The following is a 24,499-nucleotide window of genomic DNA, read 5'->3' on the forward strand; positions in this document are numbered from 1 at the left end:
GCATCTTGCCACGTCGAACCCCTGCCCTCCCCCTCCCCCTCGGCCCTTTCACAACTCCTCCCGAACACCCCCCGGCCCATCACCATGCCGCCTCCCAAGGGTACCCCTGGCAACATCCTTGAAGGTCCAGGTCTGTAAGCACCCTGCATGCATACATGCACGTTGGATGGCGCTCTGCATCTAACAAACAAGCACTTGCTACAGGAGACTACGATGTGACTAGCGTCGTGCACTGCAGTCCCTATCCAGCCATCGACCCGTCCAACTTTGACTTCTCGGGTAAGGCAGTGCTAGTGACCGGCGCCTCCCGCGGCCTGGGACGGGCCATGGTGCTTGCCTTCGCCGCGGCCGGGGCCTCCAAGATCGCTGCGGGCGCTAGAGGAGACACTGCATCGCTCAAGGATGCCGTCGCTAGCAGTGCCCGCGCCAATGGCCACGCCGAGCCACAGTTCCTGCCCCTGGCCCTCGACGTCGCCGATGAGGACAGCGTTGGGGCGGCGGCAGATGCGATCAGGGCCGAGTTCGGCCGCCTGGACGTCGTTATCAACAATGCCGGGGTCCTGGGCAGCTTTGGCAAGGTCGGCGACACCGACCCCGGCCAGTGGTGGCGCGTATTCCAGGTGAACCTCCTCGGGCCCTATCTCGTCAGCCGGGCCATGGTGCCCCTGCTGCGCCAGAGCGAGCACTCGTACGTGATCCACGTCGCCAGCGTGGGCGCCCACCTCGTCAACCCGGCCCTCAGCGCCTATCAGACCTCCAAAATGGCCCTCGTGCGGTTCTCCCAGCTTCTTCAGCGGGAATATTCCGACGATGGGGTCACGTCCTTTTCCATCCACCCGGGCAACTGTCAGACGGACATCATGGGCCCCGGGGAGTTGGACGACTTTCACAAATCGAGTATGCTTATTCCCCTCCGTTTTTTGTTCTCGACCTTTGTCTTCCACTGGCTGACCCATCCAGTTTATACCGACAGCCCGGCTCTGTGTGCGCAGTCTCTAGTTTACCTGACGTCGGAGCCTCGGCCCTGGCTTGGTGGCAGATACGTGAACTGCACGTGGGACTTGCCAGAGCTGATGGCCCAGAAGGACGCCATCGTGGAAGGAGACAAACTCAAGGTGAAGCTGGACTTTTGATAGCTCGGTGTTTTTGATAGCTTAAACTGCATGGAGAATGATATCATACTGGCCGGCAATCTGCCATCTTGATACAACCTGGTGTGTCAGCCTCGAGTGAAGAATGTAAGCATCTATCTGGGTTTTGAATCCTATCTCGCGCTACTGTACGCGTGCATGTGTCATGTCATTTCATACGGGGTCGTCCATGAGGCCGAGAAACTCTGTCAAGACACTGGCAGATTGGGTATAAGGTAGAGGCCATTCCTCTCGTCCCAGGACCTGCAGGGAGGCAGAACAACCCAACACAATCCCACTTCAACATGGCAAAATCTCAGACCGTCCTCCTCTTTGGCCCCCAACTCTGCTCCATCGATCAAGAGTCGCTCCTCCAGACAAGGCAGCGCCTGGTCGAAGCCCAACGTAGCCGCTGGCTTCTCGAGACCATTCATGAGCTCCCCACTCATTGGCATACTCTGTGCGCCAGGTTCCCCTCTATCAACCCGGTGACCACGGCCAGCCAGCTCGAGCACCTCTCCCTCTTTTTCAAGACCGGTGCCATACACCCATCGCTCGACCAGCTCCCCAATGCCATCCTGACGCCGATGGTCGTTCTGTGCCAACTGCTTCAATATGAACAGTATGCTCTACACCACTTCTCCGCTGGAGATATTGCAGTCGGCGACTTCGTGGCCGCTTTGGGTCGAGAAGCCGTCGAAGCTGTCGGCTTCTGCACTGGTCTCTTGAGCGCCTTTGCCGTGGCCAGCTCTGCAAGCCAGACGGAGCTCCAGAACTACGGTGCCGCCGCCATCCGCATCGCCATGCTCATCGGGGCCCTAGTCGATGAACGCGAGGCTCCCTCAGGGGATGAGGCGCATCGGGGTCCCTCGCAGTGTCTCTCCGTCATGTGGAACAGCCCTCAATCAGGGGCACTGGTTGAAGACATAGTTGAACAGTTTTCAGAAGTAAGTACTTTCCTCTCTCTCCTCTGTCACCTTCTTTTCCCTGAATTCTATTTTCGCAAGCCGGAGCTGACCGAGCCCACCCCTCTTGTCTAGAATGCATTCATCTCGGTTAAGTACGACGAGACGAGAGCCACCATCACCGTCACGGAGAGCTCCTTGGCTTCCCTCGATGAGAAGCTCAGAGACGCGGGCATCTCGACCATGCGCATCGGGCTGAAGGGCCGGTTCCACTTCGGCGGGCACCGTGTCACTCTCGACGACGCCATGTCCTTCTGTGACTCCCAACCGGCCTTCCAGCTTCCCAATGCTTCCCAGGCGGTGTTGAAAACCCGGTCGAATCTGGACGGTGAGCCTGTCGCCGAAGGCAGGCTGCACCACGTTGCGCTCACATCTATCCTGGCCGAGACCTGCGACTGGCACCTCACCTTCCGCAAGACCTTGGAGGAGAGCCTCAGCAAGGCATCGGCGTCCTTGTCTTTGGTCGCTTTTGGTCCTGAGCGATTCATCCCTCCGTCCTTCTCCAGCCGCGTGTCGCAGAGGTTGAAACATGTCGCCGATCTGAAGCTGGGATCATCATCCACCATCTCCTCCTCCCCCTCTTCGCCCAAGCCCCATCAGGCATACCCCCAGACCCAAGGCAATGGCTACGTTGCGGTGGTGGGCATGGCCTGCAAGGTCGCCGGCGCAGACGACGTTGATGAGCTCTGGGACCTCCTCTGCAAGGCCGAATCCCAGCACGTCGAGGTCACGCCCGATCGCATCGACTTCCGGACGGCCTGGCGGGACGTTGACCCGGGGCGCAAGTGGTTCGGCAACTTCATCCGCGACCCGGACGCCTTCGACCACAGGTTCTTCAAGAAGAGCCCTCGAGAGGCGGCGTCCCAGGACCCCCAGCAGAGGCAGCTGCTCCAGGTGGCCTACCAGGCCGTCGAGCAGTCGGGCTACTTCGGCAAGCCGGGGCCGCAGAGGGAGAAGAGTGTCGGCTGCTACATTGGCGTCGTGTCCACCGACTACGAGAACAACGTCGCCTGCCACGCCGCCAACGCCTTCTCCGCCACCGGCAACCTGCGGAGCTTCATCGCCGGCAAGGTCAGCCACTACTTTGGCTGGGAGGCGCCCAGCATGACGCTCGACACGGCCTGCTCGGCGTCCGCCGTGTCCGTCAACCTGGCCTGCAACGCCATCCTCGCCGGCGAGTGCGTGGCCGCGCTGGCCGGCGGCACAAACATCATCACGAACCCGCTGTGGTTCCAGAACCTCGCCGGCGCCTCCTTCCTCAGCCCCACCGGCCCTTGCAAGCCGTTCGACGCGAAGGCCGACGGGTACTGTCGCGGCGAGGGCGTCGCCGCCGTCTTCCTCAAGAGCTTGCCGCAGGCCATCGCCGACGGCGACCAGATCCTTGGCTGCATCGCCGCCACCGCCGTCACCCAGAACCGCAACTGCACGCCCATCTTCGTCCCCAACGCGCCGTCGCTGTCCTCGCTCTTCGATATAGCCACCCGCCGCGCCGGCCTCGAGCCCTCTCAGATCACCGTCGTCGAGGCCCACGGCACCGGCACGCCCGTGGGAGACCCGGCCGAGTACTCCTCCGTCCTGGACGTCCTCGGCGGCTCGGCAGTCCGCAATCGCCCGCTGTTCCTGGGGTCAATCAAGGGGCTCATCGGCCACACCGAGTCCGTGTCCGGCGTCATGTCCCTCATCAAGGTCATCCTCATGATCAACCGCGGGTACATCCCGCCGCAGGCCAGCTTCCAGACCATGAGCCCGCACATCAAGGTGTCGCCGTCGGACATGATCCAGGTGCCGACGAGCCTGCTTCCCTGGAAGGACGACTTCCGGGCGGCGCTCATCAACAACTACGGCGCCTCGGGGTCCAACGCCGCCATGGTCGTCACGCAGCGCCCGGGCCGGGGCGGCGGAGGCGGTGATGGCGCAGTTGCCGCGCCCGCGTCTCTGAAGCAGCCCTTCTGCTTCTATGGGAGCGACGACCGCAGCATTCGGGACTTTTGCGGGAGACTCGCGTCTTTTCTCAGGCCCAAGGCTCACGCCGGCTGGACGCGGCCTTCTCTCGCCGATATTGCCTTCGCCTCGTCCCGCCAGGCGAATCCCGCCCTGGCCCGTCGTGTGGTCCTCACGTGCGACTCTGTCGATGAGCTCGAGGCTACCGTCTCCAGGCTCGCCAAGGCCGACGCAAGTATCCCCGCCCTCGCAACGCAGCAAGAGAGGCCCATTGTGCTGTGCTTCGGTGGCCAGGTCTCCAAGTTTGTGGGCTTGGATCGCCGACTGCACGACTCGGTCACCGCCCTGCGCGTTTACCTCGCGCAGTGCGACTCGGTCATCACGTCTCTGGGCCTGGAGAGCATATATCCCGACATCTTCCGGCGGGACCCCGTCGAGGACACGGTCAAGCTCCAGACGATGCTCTTCGCCACGCAGTACTCCTGTGCAAAGGTCTGGATGGACTGCGGAGTCGAAGTGGCGGCCGTCGTGGGGCACAGCTTCGGCGAGCTCACCGCTCTCTGCGTTTCTGGCGCCCTGTCTCTACGGGATGCCGTCAAGCTGGTCGCGGGTCGGTCCAGGGTCGTGAGGGATCTCTGGGGCAGTGACTGCGGTGCCATGCTCGCCATCGAAGCCGAGCTGCCGGTTGTCGAGGCGCTGCTGGCCGACGTCAATGCCGGACGTGACGAGGCAGACACGGCCAACATCGCATGCTACAATGGTCCCAGAAGCTTCACTCTGGCCGGATCTTCCGCGGCCGTTGATAGACTCCAGGACGCCCTCTCTCGGGGTTCGTCCTTCTCGGGCCTCCGTACCAAGCGCTTGAGCGTCTCCAACGCCTTCCACTCCGCCCTAGTCAAGTCGTTGTGGAGTGACCTACAGCTTGTAGGCGAGGGACTCTCCTTCAAAACTCCCGAGATCTACCTGGAGAGGTCGACCAGGGATGCGTCGCACGGCCTTCTGACCGCCTCGTTTGTGCCGGAGCACATGAGGAACCCCGTATTCTTCGATCACGCCGTGCAGCGCCTCGCCAAGCGGTTTCCGTCGTGCGTGTTCCTCGAGGCCGGCACCAGCTCTACCATAACCACCATGGTTAATAGGGCTCTCGGCTCTTCCGCCGGCTCTCACTTCCAAGCCGTCAACATCAACACCGACAACGCCTGGCAGAACCTCGTCGACACCACGTCGGCGCTTTGGAAGGAAGGTGTGCCGGTCAAGTTCTGGGCTCACCACTCATCCCAGGCGCAAGACTACCAGCCCGTTTTTCTGCCGCCGTACCAATTCGAAAAGTCTCGTCACTGGGTTCAGGTCAAGGCCCCTCAAAAGAGTATCCCGGCCCCGGTCAACCAAGCCCCGACATCAGAGCTTCCCAAGGGACTCTTTTCCTTCCAGGGGTACCAGAACGACAGCCGGCGTCGGGCCACGTTCGTCATCAACACCGACATCCCGGAATACCAAAGCTTCGTGTCCGGGCACACCATCGCGAGGACGGCCCCCATCTGTCCAGCAACCCTGGAAGTCGACATGACGGTCGAGGCCATCAGAAGCCTGAAGCCAGACCTTCTGGGGTCAGGTTTCCTCCCTGAGATCCGGAGCGTTAGCAATCAGGCGCCCATCTGCGTGGACCCATCCAAGGTTGTCAGCCTGGAAGTGGAAGCCACAGACAAGGACTCCCATGACTGGAAATTCAGCATCATCAGTTCCAAGGCGAACGGGCCCGGAACAACCACCGTGTGCGTCACGGGGCGTGTCGTGTGGAGAGCGAGGTCGGATAGTAACTACCAAGCGGAGTTTGCCCGCTTGGGGCGTCTTGTCCCTCACGACCGATGCAAGGGCCTGCTCGAGTCCGACGACGTCGACGACTGCATTCAGGGTCGTGCCATCTACACCGCCTTCGCCGACGTGGTGGACTACGGTGCGGATTACCGGGGCCTGAAGAGGCTCGTCGGGCGCCACGGGGAGTCCGCTGGCCGCGTTGTCAAGCGCCATGCCGGCAAAACCTGGATCGACACCCACCTCTCCGACTGCTTCAGTCAAGTCGGTGGCATCTGGGTCAACTGCATGACTGACACGGATACATCAGATATGTACATTGCCAACGGCTTCGAGGGGTGGATGCGCTCCCCGGCTTACCCGTCGGAACTGGACGAGCGGCCGGAGAAATGGAATGTGTTTGCGAACCATCAGCCGGCCGACGATGGTAAGGGCTACGTGACGGATATTTTCGTCTTTGACGCTACAAGAGGTACCCTGTTGGAAGTCATCTTGGGCATTGATTATCATCGCGTGCCGAAGCTTTCTATGAGCAAGTTGCTTTCCAGAATGACGCCGGGGGGCCAGCAGACCGCCACGACGCCGACGCCGACGCCGGCGGCAATTATCGCACGTCAGCCAGAGTCCAAGAAGCCTTCCGCCACCCGAGCAAAGGGAAACCAGACGGTTAAGACCAGCGCTCCCCGGTCGGACGTTCCGGAAAGGTGCCGGAGGCTACTCGGCATCATGTGCGGCCTGGATTTCGACGATATCAAAGACAGCTCAACGCCCGCCGACCTCGGAATCGACTCTCTCATGGGCATGGAGTTGGCGCGCGAGATCGAGTCAGAGTTCAAGTGCTCGTTCCCCGCCGAGATTCTCATGGACATCAACAGCTTCCGGGAGATGGTCGCCGCCATCGAGACCGTCACGGGGACGCCACCGAGCGCGGCCCAAGAGGACGAGGACGGTGACGGGGAAGAGGATAATACGGCGAGCTCCGCCGTGTCAGGGTCTCAGACCGACTCCGAACCCGGCACGCCACTGACGGCCAGTTCGGACAGCGGCTGGGACATTGAGCAATTTCTGGCGGAGTTTCTCGGTATCGACAAAGGCGACATCTCTCCTGACCAGTTTCTGCGCGATTTGGGCATCGACTCACTGCTCTCGTCGGAGCTGAGATCGGACGTTGCGGCTCGGTTCGACCAGCATTTTGCGGAAGACGTCTCCATTGAAGACCTTACCGTGTTAGAATTCGTGTCCAAGATCGAAGGGAAACGGGCGCCCAAACCCGTGGTCGCCAAGAATGCGCCTCTGCCGTCGTCGATGCCTGTCCAAGTCCAGGTCGACCATGCTTCTGGTGTCTCGGGTCAATCTCTTGACCTCCCGATGGAGGCAGTCCTGGACGCATTTGGGGAGACGAAGCGCCAGACGGACAGCTTCATCGCCGACCACGGGTGCGAGGGATACCTGGAAAAGGTCTACCCCAAACAGACACGTCTCTGCGTCGCCTTGACGGTGGAAGCGTTCGCGCAGTTAGGGTGCTTCATTGCCCAGGCCAAACCGGGCCAGCGCCTGGAGCGCATCACAGGTTTACCCAGTCAGCAGAGACTTGTCGACCACTTGTACCGGATGCTCGAGGAAGACGGTCGCCTGATCGACGTCGTCGGCGACGAGATTACCCGGACAGCCGTGGCAGCTCCCAGCGAGTCCAGCCAGGCGATTCTCCAGGACCTCCTCCGTCGCTTCCCCGACCATGCCATCGCTAACAAGCTCACGCACTACGCCGGAACCAAGCTCGCAGACGTCATCACCGGCAAGACGGACGGTGTCAAGGTCATCTTCGGGTCCAGCGAGGGAAGAGACCTCGTCGCGGCCTTGTACGGCAACTCCGCCCTGAACATGCTCTCGTACAAGATGATGGTCGATTTCCTTCGCCGCCTGGTCTCCAACATTCCCCGTGGCGGCCACGGTGGCGCCGATGGGGTGCTACGGATCCTCGAGATGGGTGCAGGTACCGGCGGCACAACCAAGTGGATGCTGCCTCTCCTGGCCAGCCTGGACGTGCCCGTCGAGTACACATTCACGGATCTCTCCCCGGGCTTCGTAGCGGCCGCGAGGAGCAAATTTAGGGACTATCCATTCGTCAAATACCGGGTTCACGATATTGAAAAGGCCCCGGCGGACGACCTCGTCGGCACCCAGCACGTCGTCATCGCAAGCAATGCCATCCACGCCACCGTCAGCCTGGAGAGGTCGCTAGAGCAAACGCACAAGTTCCTGCGCCCAGATGGGTTCGCCATGATGCTCGAGATGACGGAGACGCTTTCCTGGGTCGACGTCGTCTTTGGCCTCTTCGAGGGCTGGTGGTTATTCGAGGACGGGAGGAACCACGCCATCGCCCGCGAGACCCGCTGGGAGAAGGCCTGCCACGCCGTCGGCTTCGGTCATGTTGACTGGACCGAGGGATACCTGGCCGAATCGGACATCCAGAGAGTCTTCGTCGCCATGGCGAGTGGCGCGCAGCAGAGCAGGCTGCCCATCAACCCGAGGCCCCTGGCCCGGAACTTGACGACGGACTTGTCCGCGCGCGGGGCCGATGTCGAGGCAATGGTCCAAAAGTACTCGGCCAACTTTACCCTTTCCAACGCCTCGCTGTCTCGCACTTCCTCGCATACGGTGGTGCTTGTGACGGGAGCCAGCGGCAGCCTGGGATCCCACCTCGTCGCGCACCTGTCCCGGCAGCCGGGCGTTTCTGCGATAGTGTGTCTGAATCGACCAAGCAGCAGTGGCAGGCTGCCCAGAGAAAAGCAGATCGAGGCCTTCACAAGCAGGGGAATTTCTCTGAGCGATGCCGAGCTTGCGAAGCTCCAAATCGTCGAGGCGGATACGTCCAAACCGGGCCTGGGACTGCCCGCAGACGAGTATGAACAACTAGTCCAGTCCGTCACGCACATCGTTCACAGCGCCTGGCCCATGAGTGCGACACGTCCCATCAGGGGCTTTGAGAATCAGTTCCGAGCGCTCCGCAACCTTGTGGACTTTGCGGCCGCCGCATCCGCCTCCTTAGCCGCCGGTGGGAAGATTAGTCTCCTGTTCGTCTCCTCCATCGCCGTCGTCGGTCACTACCCCCTTTGGACCGGACAGGCCCGCGCGCCAGAGGAGAGGGCCGAAATCAAATCGGTGCTGCCCTCGGGATACAGCGACGCCAAGCTTGCGTGCGAGAGGATTCTGGACGAGACCCTTCATAGGCATCCCGACCGCTTCCGCACCATGACGGCGCGTATTGGCCAGATCGCCGGATCCACGACCAGCGGCTACTGGAACCCGGTCGAGCATTTCTGCTTCCTAGTCAAGTCGTCCCAGACACTTTCGGCGTTTCCAGATCTAGATGGAGTAAGTTGCCCTGCCCTGCATCATCTACTAAACGATTCAAGTGAAGCCAACTAATCCGAACCTCCAGGTCCTGCTGTGGTGCCCCGTCGATGTGGTCGCCGGCACGGTCGCGGACCTTGTCCTCGCCGACAACGCGCCGTATCCCATCTACCACATTGACAATCCGGTAACCCAGCCGTGGAAGGAGATGACGGCTGTTCTGGCGGAGGCCATCGGCGTGCCATCCGGCAAGCTCGTCCCAATGGCCGAATGGCTCACCCGCGTGCGACGCTCTCCTCTTTCAGATACCGACAACCCGGCCGTGAAGCTGGCGGACTTCCTTGAGGATCACTTCCCGCGCATGTCGTGTGGCGGGCTCATTCTGGACACGGCCAAGGCTTGTGAGCACTCGAGTACCCTCGCTGCCCAGGGCCCCATCAGACCCGAGCTGGCTCAAAAGTATGTTAAATACTGGAAGGAAATTGGATTTTTGCGGTCGACATAAAAAATCATAGAAGTCCAATGACAAAGTCTGTATGATGTTTAGATTTAGATGCCCGAGAATTTTTGGGAGGGCAGAATGTTTCCTTTCCCTTATTCTTTTTTTGTTTTTTGTGACTCAAGGTAGAATAGGGCAGAGAGTGAGCGGCTCGGATGACGATATTAAAGGCCAATTCCTAGCACAACAGAACACGAAGGAACAGATTTCTTAATTTCTTGCCTTATTTTTATCAAACAAAGGAGGCAATGAACTATGCTGGTTACTTTAGTTGCCTTATATAGACAATATACTGAGGTACGTACGCGGCCTTTCAAGTCGCCCACCCTGCATATATGCCCAATTTTCATGTGCTTCTTCTCGACACCTTAAGGCTTTTAAGCAGCTTTTTTTTTTACAATGAACAAAATCGATACCCCTATTTTACTGTTACGTTAAAATCTACGCACACTAGAGACCGCACTTTCTATCCACCGTAGCCGTAGCTGCTGCAACGTGGTAGACAGGTCCTGTTTTCGCACCCTTAAATCTTCAATTTGCAAGGAGACTTATCTCCGTCAGTAGCCTAAATTCAAATTCGTTATGCTTGAAAAACACTTCTGACATGACACGAGGCTAACTTGAATGTCAAATTAGTCTCACAGAAGAAGGGATACAAATGTGGTGGCACTAGCGGATCAATACCAGAACTAACACGTATTTACGGGACAGAATGACAGAGATGTAAGTAGTGTAGATTCGGGAAATACATCCCTCTAGGAATTCTGCGTCTCAAACCGTTTTTAACTTGAAGCCCCCCACTTGCACATATCGCGCTGAGGCAAAAACGCCTGCTGATGCAAGAATCGAAAACCCACAAAACAGCTGCAAGCCCAGATAGTCTCCTCCTCGCGCATCGACAATGGCACTCGCAATGGGACTGCCAGTGAGGGCACCAAACGACTGGAACGCAAACGCGGTGCCAGTCCGGGCGCCAATCTCCCTGATATCAGAGATCTGGGCGATCAATGTTGGTCCAATGGACGTGAGGCCCGATGAAAGGAAGCCAAAAGCTGCCGTGAAAACCAGAATGCCAGCGTTGTTCTTAATTGGTATCCAAAGGGCCAAGCAGGCGATTCCTGTCAAGGTGGCAATGATGATCATGATATTGTATCGGCCGATCTTGTCCGCCATGAGTCCTGGTACCACACGCCCGATGATACTATGGCCAGAAGTTAGTGAATGAAACGAGATTAGAAATCCAGTCTGCCAACATACCCGACTGCATGCATGATTGGGAGCAGGTAGATCACTAAATTGTCATCCATGCCCTGCGCCTTAGCCTGTAAGATGACAAAGTTGTACGGAAGGAATAGACCCCAAAAGACCAAGAAAAGCCCAAAAACAGTTGACATCATAGTTGGTTCCCGAATGCCACGGAAATATTCTTTGAAATCCACTGGCTTTGCCTCTGGTTTGAGCCGAGACTTCACGGTGAAGCAGGCAATGGTAAGAAGCCCCAGAAACATGAACCCCACAGCGCGCATTGCCCACGGGAATCCAACACTGTCTATCAACCTAGGGATCATGATAGGCAGAATTATGCCGCCAAATGAGGAGCCGGACATCATTATCCCAAACGCAGTGGCACGCCGGCGGTGGAACCAGGTGACCAGACACGACATGCTTGCGCTGGTCACGGCGCTGGCACCGATGGGACAGACGATACTCTGTGCGAGGAAGAACTGGTAGTACTCCGTCGCCAGGGACACCATCATCATGCCAAAAACGTAAGTCACAGTCCCGAAGATAAGGATCCATCTTGAGCCGTACTTGTCAAAGGCGAAGCCCCACTGTTTGGGATCAGCTTTGGATTCTATAGAGAAAATAGAAAAAGAATAGTTACCACTTACCACGATAGGCATGAAATTCAAAGTCCATTGCATGAAACTAGTGATCCAGGAGACAGTGGACGAGGAGTACTGGCGGAGCGCATGGTTGACGTAGTACGTCTGGAAAACGCCGATGCTATTGCCGAGACCAAAAGTGCAGAATAGGACGCACCAGGTGCCAAAAAGCACGACGAGTGCCTCTTTGCCACCCTCGGGGTAACTGTCAAGGTCTATGGCGTTGGCGCCGGTGCTCGGAACTAGGGTTGCGGGGACCGGCTCAGAATGGCTTTCGATATCCGCGCGACGGGAATTCTCTTCATGGTTGCCGCTCAATTCCAGCGGGGTCGGTTGGTTGGTTCTGCCAGCAACTTCGGCGCCAAGTCCTGATGTCGTCGTGGCTTTCTCCATCTGAAACGGCACGGTGCTTCGGGGGACTTGCAGGAGCACATTCAAGCCCGGGAAACTCTAGGTTACGAGCTTATTTGGACCTGGAGGCCATTTGTTAAATACCCCAAGGTGGAAAATCTGGAGGCTGTGGGGGTTTAGACGTGATGGTTGTGGGGATCCTGGGGTGATGATCCTATTGCAAGTTTCCCATTACCTAATAATTAGGCGAAAAAGGGTAAACTCATTTCCACCATTCATTCCTTATGCCAATGATGACATGATGGTGGCCGATTTCGCATTCTATTCGGGAGGAAGATAGATGAAGACATCCACAGCAGGATCGAGTTTCTGCCCTACTGACCGTTGTTGTCTTGAGTTAAAATTCTCTAAAAGTGGTTGTACATGGATTTCTTGAAAGTTTTCCCATGCAATTGTAGTGACAGCACTTTAGCAATCTCTTTCTATTTTCACGTCGAATCATGATCAAACGGATTACTCTCCTTTCGAAGAAACCAACCACTCTATATGAAGCACCGTATGCTCATAATTGTAGAGATGACGTCGCTGGCTTCATCCCCGTCGGGCATTGTAGTCGTTGATGTGGCAACGGAGGCTGAAAAAAAGAACATAGAGGAGTTGAAGGGCCATGCTTCGTGGTGTGCTCTGTTGGTGTCGCGTACGCCTGAGAATTTGATCCGCGAAGCGCCCAATAAATCGGCTTTAGTTTAATGAAGGGGATGGTTGCCTATACGTCTTGAGGCATTGAAATTTTGTAACTCCAGGGACGAGTAGAGGAGTACATTGTAAATGGCAACCCTGATAAATGTGTCTAGAAGGTAACATTGTTCCCAATCCAGAGGTCTAAATCTGGCCCCACTCCAAGGATTGCTATCAGCTCAGGCCAGCTCAGGCTAAAGCAGCAATAGGATGTTTTGAAAGTTGGTTTTGGAAGCGTCTTTTGCCTGTTTCTTCTCTCGAAGTCCCCTACAGAGTATTTGCGCTAATCCTTGGGAACCACTCCCAAAGGGCATGATATCCAAAACCACGACTCAGTCGGTGGCGTGTTTCGTGGGCAAAGATCCGGCCTAAGAGTCAAAAGAAGCAGTGAAGAGGCCATTGGCATTAATCGTGAGGTGTCAGGAGGACAATACCGTTGTGATAGACTGACGTCTTTCGTGTAGGGAGCACCGAGCGGAGCAATCAAGACTCTGGCACACTATTCATTCAGGAACTCAGTGCCAAAGTAACTTGATGAAATGCCGGAAGTGGAAATCGCGAGGAACCCCTGCAATCTCACCTTTGGCTCACTTTCCTCCACGCAGCAACAACGGACGAGCTCCACATGTATTGTCATCAGTCGGCATAATATTGTGATTATTTGACGAAGAAAAGGCCAAATATGAGCATGCACATATGCAAAGCTTTCTCCACTGACCAGGCTTCAGTGGGTCGGTCACCTTGCTGAAAGTTGGGGCGAGCGGGTTGGGCTAACGTGACGGGCCGCCGGAATGGTCCCGGTATGGCGTCGGAGCTTGCCTTTGGATACGCAGCAGCGAAGGGACATCTTGTCATATGCATCATTATCACAAGAAGAGTGGATTCAGCGCTTATGAATATCTCGCCATCTATTAGCAGTAACCTTACGGATGTGCACTTGAGAGGGACGACAGCCTCCGTACGATATCTCGTCGATTACTCCCCATGTAACCGTGTTTTCTTTCATGAAATTTCTCTTCAAAAACTGCCTTTCAAATGCTACAACAAGCCGAAACTGGTACATCCAGTGAACCGCGACCAGATGGGAAGGTGTGGAACACTGGCATAACTACTACATAGCATGTTGCAATTCAGGGTTATTGTCCCCACTCAGCAAGGGGCCTGGTTAGGATGGAGATAACACCCATCTACACACGCACCATCTTTGCCGCAGAATATGCGGTTGGAAGTATGGAACCAACCGCCTGCACCAACAAAACCCTGCCAAGCTGCGGAGGCTTTTCCGTTCCCGATGGGCATTCAAAAACCACGCTGCTTCAGTTCTGTCTCCCTCAAGAATCTTTTTCTGAAGAATCTTTTCCCCTTTCGCTGTAGACACAGGCAGTCAGACACATCCATACCAAAATGGCAGTCTCAACTACGCAGGAGCCGGCAAACCCGCCAGCTGGGTCACTGGTTTCACCATCGGCTACGCTCCCGATCGGTGCTGTTCCAACAGAGGCTGCCACAACGCAAGCTCTGATTGATGTCGACGACGCAGCATCAGTAAGTCCTCGGGATTATTTTGCTGAAACATTTGTCTTACTTTGAATTTGCGTTAGGATAATGCGTCAACGATTGATGATCAAATGTAAACCTAATTTTACTCTGAGAATCTCCAGCAAGAGATGCTCTATATAATCCATGTTCTGACTTGCTCAGTTCCTCATACACGGCATCCCTAACATCTTCCGTCGTTGATTATCCAACAGAGTACGGTCGGCGATACCACGCATTCCGAGCTGGAGGTAGGTTCCCAAGTCCACATGAGCAAGACTGGCATTACAAAGTTCCCACCGATCCGTCTTCTAACGAGACAATTTAGCTTACAACTTTCCTAATGATGAGGTTCGAAAACTGGGTTTCTTTGAGATTACTTTGGAACTAAATTTGCATCCAGAGTGAAATGGAACGACTCGATTTTGTTCATACACTGCAGGTCAAGACAATTGGAAATAGGCTGTTCCTGGCCCCCGTCGAGGAAGACAAAATTCAACGTATTTTAGATGTCGGAACTGGAACTGGTATCTGTATGGTTCATCAACAACTCTCTAATAACCATCGTTGTTTGCTGACATCTTTAGGGGCCATAGAAGTGGCTGACCTGTTTCCCAACGCCGAGGTACTATCACGTCTAACTCTTCATTAGTAATCGCCGGACCTGCTCACCGTGAACTAGATTATTGGGAATGACTTAAGTGCTATTCAGCCATCATGGTATAAAATCAACTCCTGCAGTAATATGACGGCATGCAACGACTAATAGTGATCTAGGGTTCCGCCAAACGTAAGGTTTGAGATTGATGACGTTGAGAGTGAATGGGTTGAGGAAAAGAAGTACGATTTTATCTTCAGTCGTTACATGTCTGGCTCTTTAGCGGACTGGCCGAAATATTTGAACCGAGTATATGAGTAAATCACCACCATCCTCACAATGGGATGAAGAACTAGATACTGACTTCCTGTATAGGAATCTCAATCCTGGCGGCTGGGCCGAATTCCAGGACTGGAGTGTCATGCCATACGCTGATGATGGATCACTGGAAGGGACAGAATTCCAGCGCTGGATCAACTTGCTTATGGGCGCCAGCCGAAGCTTCGGGCGTGATGGCCAAATTGGACCGAAACTGGAGGGCTTGGTGAGAGAGAACACTGGCCTAGTCAACCTCCATCATAAGGCATTCAAAATCCCTATTGGCACATGGCCCAAAGACCCGCACCTGAAGGATCTCGGTATGTGCAACCTTATCCAATCACTGGATGGGTTGGAAGGGTTTTCCTTGAAGCTGCTTTGCGGGGGTCTCGGCTGGACAAAAGAGGAAGTACTGCTGCTGCTGCTAGGAGTTCGTGAGGAGATGAAGTCAGGTAAAGTTCATGCTTGGTATCATTAGTAAGACTACTCCCTTGAAGCTTCCCTGTAACCAACACGCTAACTCGCTGTACAGTAATGTTGTCTATGGCCAAAAGCCTGAGGAGCAGGAGCAGGCAGAGAAATGACAGCGTTGCTGTGAGCTAGGAATGGATTCGGCACCAGTTGACAATACTTGTTTTCCTTCTCCACTTGTTGCAGAACCGTCTTTTTTATGTAACCAGCGGCATGAGCCATTTGACCCGGGAGAGTGCTCATAGCCTCGCCTCGGAAATGAAAGAAACTAAGAAATGGCATACAAGATTGAGTACTTATTTGGGAAACCTCGTATGAATTCCGTGATTGGTTATTGTTCAGGCAGCGCTTATTCCTGTTGGATTGGCCTCGTACCAATTTACCGTCACTAGGCCTACATGGCGGATAAATAGCGCCAGTTTGATTGGTCTACGCCTGCTCCACAGCTGTGTTGAGTGGACTCCAGTCCAACCTGAGATTGTGGTCGGCGGCTAATGCTACAAAGCGGCTAACCTGGCGGCAACGGGGGTTTGAATCAATCCCCAGCGGCTACGCCGAGGCATTTTCTACTTTCGCTTTCGTCGGTTGTGATTTTCTGTAAGCTGTAAAGAGGTATATATGCTCGTGTCCATTGCTCCCCGGCGGTATGATGTGGCCTGTTCGTCTGTATCCAACACTCGTCCTTTTGTCTCTTGCTCTCTCAGCCTCCAAACGAATATAAGAAGTCCGCACTACTGCCTTGAAAGAGTGCTGAAGATTCCTACGCAATTGCAGTCTATCAAAATGATTGCTGCATCTACCAGTCGAACACCAAGAGGCTTCCACGATGCCTATGGTTTGGCATCAAGTGTGCCTGGTCCGAAGTCCAAAACAACAATTTTGAACGATAAGCTCGCGAACGAGGTGTTTGAAATGCTGCTGTTGGCGTTCCATCACAAACAGGGGGTGCAAGGCATTGTAGAACGTACGTCTTTTTGCTAAACTTCAATCATTGCCCCACCCTCGTCTTTTGATCATCCAAGCGCCAAAAATTGTTTGCTAACTATTAGAGCAGTAGAGAAAGCGGTAGCTACTGATACAGCTGAAATCGTTGTCTGTACTGCGGATGTAGCTCTAGGCACCAGACCAAGTCATGTACCGCTCTTGTGCGAGCACAACAATGTACCCTACTTGATTGTTGCAAGCAAAGTGCACTTAGGCCAAGCTTGCGGGCTCGATTATGCTATTTCTGCGGCAACTATCAAATACCAAAAGGGTAGTGTGCTATCAGGACATATCAAAACTTTGAAGCAGAAGCTGGAGGACCACTGGAGTGGGGTGTGAAATGTTTTACTAGAAAGTGTTTTGGCTACTTCATACAACTATGCGAATGTTTGTGTTTCTACCTTGGACAGCCTATCGCTCGAAAGAGGGGAGCTAATCACCAATAAATATCATCAAAAGTCATGTTCAAAATATAATTCAATGTACGAGGTACTTCAACTACCATCAACTGTGTGCATTGAGGGACCATGACCAGAAACTAATAATCACATTTAAAATACGCGTGATCATCCGATCTAGTATGCTGATCACAGCATGAGCCAAGCCTGTTGAAGGCCTACAAACTCGATCAAAGTTACAAGTTGTGTTAACGTAATTGGTGGAAATTGTCACATTTGCAGCCATACAGGCAAGTGCCGACAGCTCCTCCAGGAATACGACGTAGCAATACAGGGCTGCGGAGAAACAATACGACTTTTGCCTATGCCATCAAGCTCGGACGAACATCCTTCTCACCCTGTGTACATGTTACCCCAATCTTTCGCGCTACCAGGAACTTTTGGAAGAACCTATTTTTTTAAAATTGTTCCTGAACTTGTAGGTCGCCCGGGGCGGGGAAGTGATGTCGACCACTGTTGTCTAAGTTTAGCGGTCCTTGATCTTCATGTCATGGGGACCCCTGTTTCGCAGTGTTTCGCTTCTTTCCCGAATAGCTGTTTCCAGTGGCTGGAATCCCGGCATTGTGGGTGTCAGTTCATCTATCTCGAGACTTTTGCGGGGATCCCACAGGGAATGTGAAGCCGAGCTAGCAACGGTCATCAGCCGACTGCCATTAACATGAAGCTTGTCTGAATGTATATTTGAACATTAGGCATCCCGTTCTCGTCCGGTCTTTTTTTGAAGAGTCCGCCAATCCATCTGAACTTGAATTTTCCGTTCTGTTTTTTTTGCAACAATGGTCTGGTTCAACCAAGCCGCTCTCCTCCTCAGCAGCGCGCTGCTCGTGGCCGATGTGCTCCCGGTCGGAGCCGTCCGGACCATCATTCCTAAGACGAGCTTCGACTCACAGTCCAACTTTGACGCCGATTGGAATTACCTCTATCCGTGGGGTACCGACCACAACGGGGGCGCGCGCATGACCAAGAACAACGTCAAAATCAGCAACGGCGTGCTCACCATCACAGCCAACAAGGTCAGCGGACAGCCGCAGGCGACGCACGGCGGCCAGAAGATCAACATCAACTACCTCAGCGGCGCGATCCACGCCAAGGAGCACTTCAATGTCTCAAAAGGTGGCGGCTACGACTTCAACGCCGAACTGAAAGCGACGACGACCAAGGGCACTTGGCCTGCTTTCTGGCTCACCGCCGTCAACGGCTGGCCGCCCGAGATCGACATCGCTGAGTGGAAGGGCAGCGGCAAGATCAGCTTCAACACGTTCAACACCAGCTCCATCGTCGCTGCAAAGGACGTGAACTACCCGAGCCCCGGCAACTTTCACAAAATCAAGTGCGAGACAAGAGATCTCAACGGCAAGGATGTACAGGTCAAGTTTTACATGGACGGACAGCTTGTCACGACGCAGGTTGGCGCCGGCTACTTTGGAAAGCCCATGTATCTGTGAGGAAAACCTTGTTTTATTATTAACCGTAAAGTTAAACTAATTACTGACAAATTTAGGATCATCAATTTGCAAATGGAAGGTTCTTCCGGCTCGCCCGGCCCTACTGGTAGTAAGTTTATGCTGTGCAATGGTATTCAAACTCTGTTTAACCAAGTGTGTAACTAGACACGGAATTCCAGGTCCAGAACCTCGAGGTTCTAAGTTACAATCCATGATATGACAAAAATTAATACGGCAAGCGCGACAAGCAATGTTTTGTTTATTCTAAACTCAGCTGGAATTGCCCATGTAAATATTTCTGCCATTAAGTACATATCAAAGATACCACCGCAAGGCAGATTTCTGTCTGGCCACCCATGATCCACCTGTTGCATCGCTCCGTTCCAAACCACACTGATTATCCTAGTTTTCACGAATACACCAGAGTCAAAGGTTCTGTAATGTGATGATTGATTAGCAATACTTAGGGGTTTGAAGAGCTGTTAACAAGATTTTCCGGGAAGAGGTCATGTATAATACCTTGTCTTTCCCCGGCCATTTAAACTGCTTCTCCATCTCGTAATGAGAGCCAAACAGTTGAACTCTGTATCGAGTTCACCAACACCTTCTCTACTTTGATGGCGGTAGTGTTCGATCTCGTCTTTTCTTCCCAGGGTATTCAACCACGTCACTTTTAGGCGATGGCTATCAATTCTGTTGTACTCCCAACTCCTTGTGACGGGACATGCTTGTTTCCAGCACAGGGTTTGTATGGTTGACAGCATAGCATATGGCACAAAGAAGTTTGTTCAGTCGATGCAGCATGCATATGTGTTGGAACAATAACTGCGTCTAAACAACTTTAGCCAACAATCCTTGGTGTTATAAATCTACAATAGTAGCCGTCGTTTGTTTTAGTGCATTGCATTGGAACACTTGGCGTTCAGTTCAGGGTCCGTTCGGATTCTGTTGACATAGTCATCTGCAGCATGGCAGATTGCGAATAGTCGAAACGGCCATCAATACTCCAAATCATGTAGCTCGGTCTCGCAGAAGTTTCATAGCATTTGAACTTAACACCTTAATCGCTATTCTAAGGAACATCCATCTCATCGTTTCTGCAGAGTTGACGCGGAGGTGCTCCCGCTCCCCACTCCTCATCCAATTACCTACCTTGTTATACTAAGGTCCGTCCGAGTCCAGCACCAACGACCGGCGCTGTTGTTGCTGCAGAAAAAAACAGGAGGGACACTACGGTGTTCCAAAGAACAAGGAAAAGGCCAATGCATTGCAAATTCAAGGCAAAAACCAGCAGGAAATACTCATTAACATTCTGTTGAGGTTTGTTCGGGTTGCACCTGCACACTACTGGGCAGTCAGCTTCCTCCTTGGGCTTGGTTGGTGACGTGAATGTGAATGCCGACAAAGGAAGGAGCAAAGGTCCATGGTGCGCATAACTTTTGTGCTAACATAAATAGCACGTGACTTCGTGTAGTTGTCGTGTCCGGCTGATTTAGCACCCCTGTGACTTTCTCCTCCTTTCCTCCACCCATCTTCAATCAGGCACGCTCTTTGTCGCGTCACATTCATTCACGGCCCCAGAGCGACAATGATATTTCACAATGTCGCGGTCCAAGACCTTACACGCGGCCGAAAAGAAGGCACTGGAGGGGAGAAACGACTCTCAAGATAGCCAAGCTATTTTTGAGCGGTACGTGACCGAGTACGGGATCGGCGTGGTACGTATGGTATTTTGCTTTTTCCTGGTGGCGTTCCTCCAAGTGGAGGCGTCTTTCTGCCTGCCCCTGGCCTGCTTGTGGCATTGCTGGTGGAGGATAGATTGCAACATTTGGGCGATGCGACAACACAGGCATTGCAGCGACCATGCGCTAACTTTATTGGGCGTCAATGCAGACCAGCAGCTCGCCTCCCAGGCCAACTTCCACCGCGTCGCGACACAATTCTCGAGGCAGAAAAAGGCGTCGCGATTCCCCTCCAACGCGTCATTCCGACCCCCCAAGCCACGAAGAGAGTCAGCACAACTCGTTCTCTGTCCCCAGCACTGCGCCGCCGGCCATAAGTACCGGAAACGCGGTTCGTAGTGCCCCACCAAACGAGCAAGGATGTCTTACTAGGATCGCACTGACCCAAACAGCTACCCCAGCAAGACTTCCATCACGAAACCCCATCGCCCGCGTTGCCTGTTGCTGCAGCCGCAGCCGGAGACCCAGATCGCGGCCCAAACCCCAAAACACCGTTTGCCTTTCTGCCCTCGACGGAGCTTTCTACCGCGAATAACCTCCCTGGGTCCCTTCTGACGCCACGCATCAATGGCGACGCAATAGATCCTGTACCCGAAGCGATCCCCGCACTATGCGCTGCCGACAAGAACTCAGCGAGAGTCAATGTCCCACCTCGAGCCTCGAACCGCCCCCCCTCCACGAAGGCCAAGATGGACGTGTCACAGCAGTCGCCGACCCAAGACAATGACGAGCGGGACTACGAGAATTACTACGAGCCTCCTTCTTTCGTCCCGACGAGCCCCATCTCCCAAGACCATGCCGCCGAAAATCACACGCTCCGCGAAGAGGAATCGGTCGTCGTTGACTTTGGCAATCTCAACCATTTGATCCAGACCGATACCCAAGTCGAAGAGGAGCCATCATCCATACCCGACGATGCGGCCCCGGCAAACACGCGAGGAACATGGCGCAACCGCACCTCCAGCTCGCAGCAACAATCCTCAGTCCAGCGTCCCGATGGCCAATCGCCCATACTACCAGCGCCTCTCCCACCACCGCAAACCCCGGCGCACCGTCAAAATCCCTTTGCCGGTATGAACAAGCTGGGTGAAGCTGCCTTGGTGGGGTCGCAACTGTTCGGCCAGACTCAATTTTCGTCGGCTGTGAAGATTTTCAGTCCTACCTCATCGCGACCGTCGCCGCACGTTTACGCCAATAACTCCATCTCGCCCAACATCGCTGAAACGTCGCCTCTGAAAAATAGATACAACGTAACCTCGCCTCCAGACCTACTGTCGTCCAGCCCTCAAGCTATTCGGATAGACCAGCCAGTGCCCCAGGATCGAGATCGTAGCCCTAGCAATTCTGGGCCGCCAGAGGATGGCACGGTGCCAGACTCCCCACAGCTGGTCCCTACCAATGCAAGGGCGCTGCCGGAACCCATTGAGACTTACGAAAAGATGGTGGATTCACAAAAACGGAAGGGGAATGGCACCGAAGCCGAGGGAAATGTGTCGGGAGAAGAGTCGGACGACATGGCGGATACCATGAGGCGGAGGAAACGAGCCGCATTAAAGCAGGAAGCAGCGGCGAAGCAACTTACCAACATCAGTGTCCGACGGCCGAGCTCTCGCGACGCGCTTGAAACCCCATCGATGCCAAATATGCCCAGAAATTTCCAGGCCAGGGCCACTCGTTATCGCGCCAGGCGCATCGAGGAGGATTCAACTGCATCGGAAGACGAGGTTGACGAATTTAGGGTGGCCGATTCGCAAGGCCAGGGGGCTGTCCAGGAATCGACTACCAGAGCCTCGCCTGACCTCGCAGATCCAGGAGCTAGGGCGAAGCCGGGCCTCGTGTCCAGCAACGATGCGGTGCCCGACAGCACCGGAGCTACCCAGAAGTCAGCCCCTAATGGCGGCATACCGGGCACTGAGAGTTCGGGTGATAGTTCTCGGCCTAAGGATCTCATCCCAGAGACGAGCCCCAACAATACACAGTCCATGCCTGCCGGGAGAGAACGAGCATCGTCGAACGAACTGCTGGCAGTTCCGAGGCCCAAGGTCACGGAAGACTTGAGTACGCCCGCAAATCAACCTAAAGAATGTGAGGTTAATGTCGACATCACTCCAAACACTCCTCAACCAGCTCCCCTGCAGCCTTCCCGCCGGTCTAGTCGCAAGTCCCGCCCAACCCTCAAGGCCCAGTCCCTGAGAAGCGCGGCTCGTGTTGTTGTATCATCAGAGCCTGTCAGTATGGACGAGGTTGGCCCAGCTAACGAAGACGATGCGCCCCAGCTTTCCGCTGCTAATGACACGAGATTTGAGGAAGAAGGAGCGGCTTCGCCCCACGAGACACACGTCCGGCCAGGAAATCCTATAGCGGCGGAGGAAGAAGCTCCGCTTCCATCTTCACCGCCACTGCTTTTGCCTCTTGCTAAGAGCACGGCAACTTCAGGTCTGGCACTTGAGACTCAAGGTCCTCCACCAAATCCATCAACCCCCGACGCCCGTGAACTCATCGCGGCACAAGATCCTCCGGATTCAGCATCAACGCTAAGTGTTCTTACGACAACGCCCGTACCATCATCGTCCAAGACGTCCCCAGCAACCCAGGAGTCTGTGGAACTTCCGCCTCTTTCTCCGGACAAATCGAAACGTGGACGCCAGCCTACCAAGTCTTTGCCTAGACTCTCCACCGGATCACGAGTCTCGAAGCCTGGCACGAGAAGACAGTCTCGAAGGGCTACCCGGCTTGATTCCGCATCCACTGATGAATTGACTCGGTCTCCATCTGTGAATGGATTTGAAAATAGCATAATCCAGCCCCCGAAGACCACAGCTCGAGGGAGCCGCCTATCTATGCTGTCCCATACCTCTAAGGATAACATTGGCAAGCCTGATATCTTTGCCGGCATGGCTTTTGCCATTTCCTTCCAGTCAAAGAAAGACGGTGAGAAGCCTGACCAATACGAACACCGCTTAGGTCAAAGCCGTGATGTGGAGAAGATGATTATTCAGTCTGGCGGCTACCTGCTCAACAATGGATTCGAAGAGCTATTCGAGTCCAACAGTCTCAAGAGCACGGCGACGAGCCCCACGTCTGAAACCAAGGACGAAAACCCGTTGACATTTACGCCTTTCGCCCAAACCATGGGCTTTACTGCCTTGATTGCTGATGGGCATTCCCGGAAGGTCAAATACATGCAAGCTCTTGCACTGGGGCTGCCTTGCATATCAGACCGATGGGTAGCCACCTGTGTGGCGAAAGGAACCATAGTTGATTGGATTCCTTACCTGTTGTGCGCAGGCCAGTCGACCTTTCTACGCGATGCAATTCGTTCTCGTTACCTCGCTCCCTATCCCGCCACTGAGGCTCGGCTTGTCGACGTCGTTGAGAAGAGGCCGAAGTTGCTTGATGGAAGCAAGATTCTTCTTGTGATGAAGAAGTCAAGAGCCGAAGAAAAGAAGATGCCCTACGTTTTCCTGGCACATGTTCTCGGTGCTACACTCTCTCGCGCCTACAGCTTGGATGAGGCTAAAGAGACTTTGAGGCACCGGGAGTTGTTAGGCGACCCTTACAACTGGGTTTATGTTGATGAGAACACGGGAACAGAGGACGGATTGTTCAATATCAACCCTCCCGCATCGAAATCTACAAAAAAGAGGAAGAGAACCACTGCATCTGCGGCAGATGAAGCAGCTCATCCACCAAAGAAGATTAGGACCCTCAGTAATGAGTTGGTAATTCAGAGTCTGATTCTGGGTCGAATGATTGAGGAGGGCGAGTTGGAGGCATGAGGTATGCCAGTGATTTGCATTGTCTCCCGTACATAGAGACTTAGAAAAGGGGCCGAAAGAAGTCGGCAAGTGACCTTTTTATGGCGTTTGAGCATTGGAGGAACATGTGGGATGATACCTTTTAGCGGGACGGGATGGGACTGGACAGGATGATTTGCTCATTGGATTGGCCAATGACAGTTGCTGTATGTAATGTAGTAACGCATCAATGAATGCCAATAAAGAACAAGGTTTTCACAAATGGATGTGTCGCATTGATGCACAAAACGGAATCAGGATGGAGCAGGAAACAAATTCATTCGCTATGGGTATATCCACCACTCAATACCAAATGCTGTGTAGTCCCAACTCGCTTGTTTGACACTTTATGTCTACGAGTTATCCCAATAGTGTTTCCAATGCTCCATTCAACTCGGTTGTCCGACACTTTGGTGTCATTGAGTTGTTCCAACAGCGTTGCCAGCACGCCATTTGAGAGATGTTTTTGTATGT

The 24,499-nt window shown here is 54.3% G+C and overlaps 6 protein-coding genes across 6 annotated transcripts; 5 read left to right on the top strand and 1 right to left on the bottom strand.

The window, feature by feature from the left end:
* Positions 1-84: 84 nt before the first annotated feature.
* On the top strand, positions 85-1,133 carry EsH8_III_000291 (SDR family NAD(P)-dependent oxidoreductase; the record flags this gene model as incomplete). The annotated part of the gene is made up of 3 exons (XM_083262016.1): positions 85-130; positions 205-897; positions 961-1,133. The coding sequence occupies 3 exons, from the start codon at positions 85-87 to the stop codon at positions 1,131-1,133; spliced, it is 912 nt and encodes a 303-aa protein (XP_083122503.1).
* Positions 1,134-1,435: 302 nt separating this feature from the next.
* EsH8_III_000292 (uncharacterized protein) lies at positions 1,436-9,707 on the top strand (the record flags this gene model as incomplete). The annotated part of the gene is made up of 3 exons (XM_083262017.1): positions 1,436-2,077; positions 2,171-9,223; positions 9,291-9,707. The coding sequence occupies 3 exons, from the start codon at positions 1,436-1,438 to the stop codon at positions 9,705-9,707; spliced, it is 8,112 nt and encodes a 2,703-aa protein (XP_083122504.1).
* Positions 9,708-10,472: 765 nt separating this feature from the next.
* EsH8_III_000293 (MCT family MFS transporter) lies at positions 10,473-11,980 on the bottom strand (the record flags this gene model as incomplete). The annotated part of the gene is made up of 3 exons (XM_083262018.1): positions 10,473-10,902; positions 10,959-11,533; positions 11,594-11,980. The coding sequence occupies 3 exons, from the start codon at positions 11,978-11,980 to the stop codon at positions 10,473-10,475; spliced, it is 1,392 nt and encodes a 463-aa protein (XP_083122505.1).
* A 2,100-nt stretch (positions 11,981-14,080) lies between these two features.
* Positions 14,081-15,712, top strand: EsH8_III_000294 (class I SAM-dependent methyltransferase; the record flags this gene model as incomplete). Its single annotated transcript, XM_083262019.1, has 10 exons — positions 14,081-14,221; positions 14,278-14,306; positions 14,378-14,463; positions 14,541-14,563; positions 14,616-14,745; positions 14,800-14,837; positions 14,895-14,932; positions 14,990-15,127; positions 15,186-15,605; positions 15,661-15,712. 10 exons carry the CDS (start codon positions 14,081-14,083, stop codon positions 15,710-15,712), a joined length of 1,095 nt encoding a protein of 364 aa, XP_083122506.1.
* Positions 15,713-17,817: 2,105 nt separating this feature from the next.
* On the top strand, positions 17,818-18,701 carry EsH8_III_000295 (glycoside hydrolase family 16 protein; the record flags this gene model as incomplete). Its single annotated transcript, XM_083262020.1, has 3 exons — positions 17,818-18,482; positions 18,543-18,595; positions 18,652-18,701. The coding sequence occupies 3 exons, from the start codon at positions 17,818-17,820 to the stop codon at positions 18,699-18,701; spliced, it is 768 nt and encodes a 255-aa protein (XP_083122507.1).
* Positions 18,702-20,087: 1,386 nt separating this feature from the next.
* On the top strand, positions 20,088-24,007 carry EsH8_III_000296 (chromatin-binding protein RAD9; the record flags this gene model as incomplete). The annotated part of the gene is made up of 3 exons (XM_083262021.1): positions 20,088-20,204; positions 20,380-20,559; positions 20,621-24,007. The coding sequence occupies 3 exons, from the start codon at positions 20,088-20,090 to the stop codon at positions 24,005-24,007; spliced, it is 3,684 nt and encodes a 1,227-aa protein (XP_083122508.1).
* Positions 24,008-24,499: the final 492 nt, after the last annotated feature.

Source organism: Colletotrichum jinshuiense, chromosome 3 (assembly GCF_051148585.1).
Source record: "Colletotrichum jinshuiense chromosome 3, complete sequence".
Classification (NCBI taxonomy): domain Eukaryota; kingdom Fungi; phylum Ascomycota; class Sordariomycetes; order Glomerellales; family Glomerellaceae; genus Colletotrichum; species Colletotrichum jinshuiense.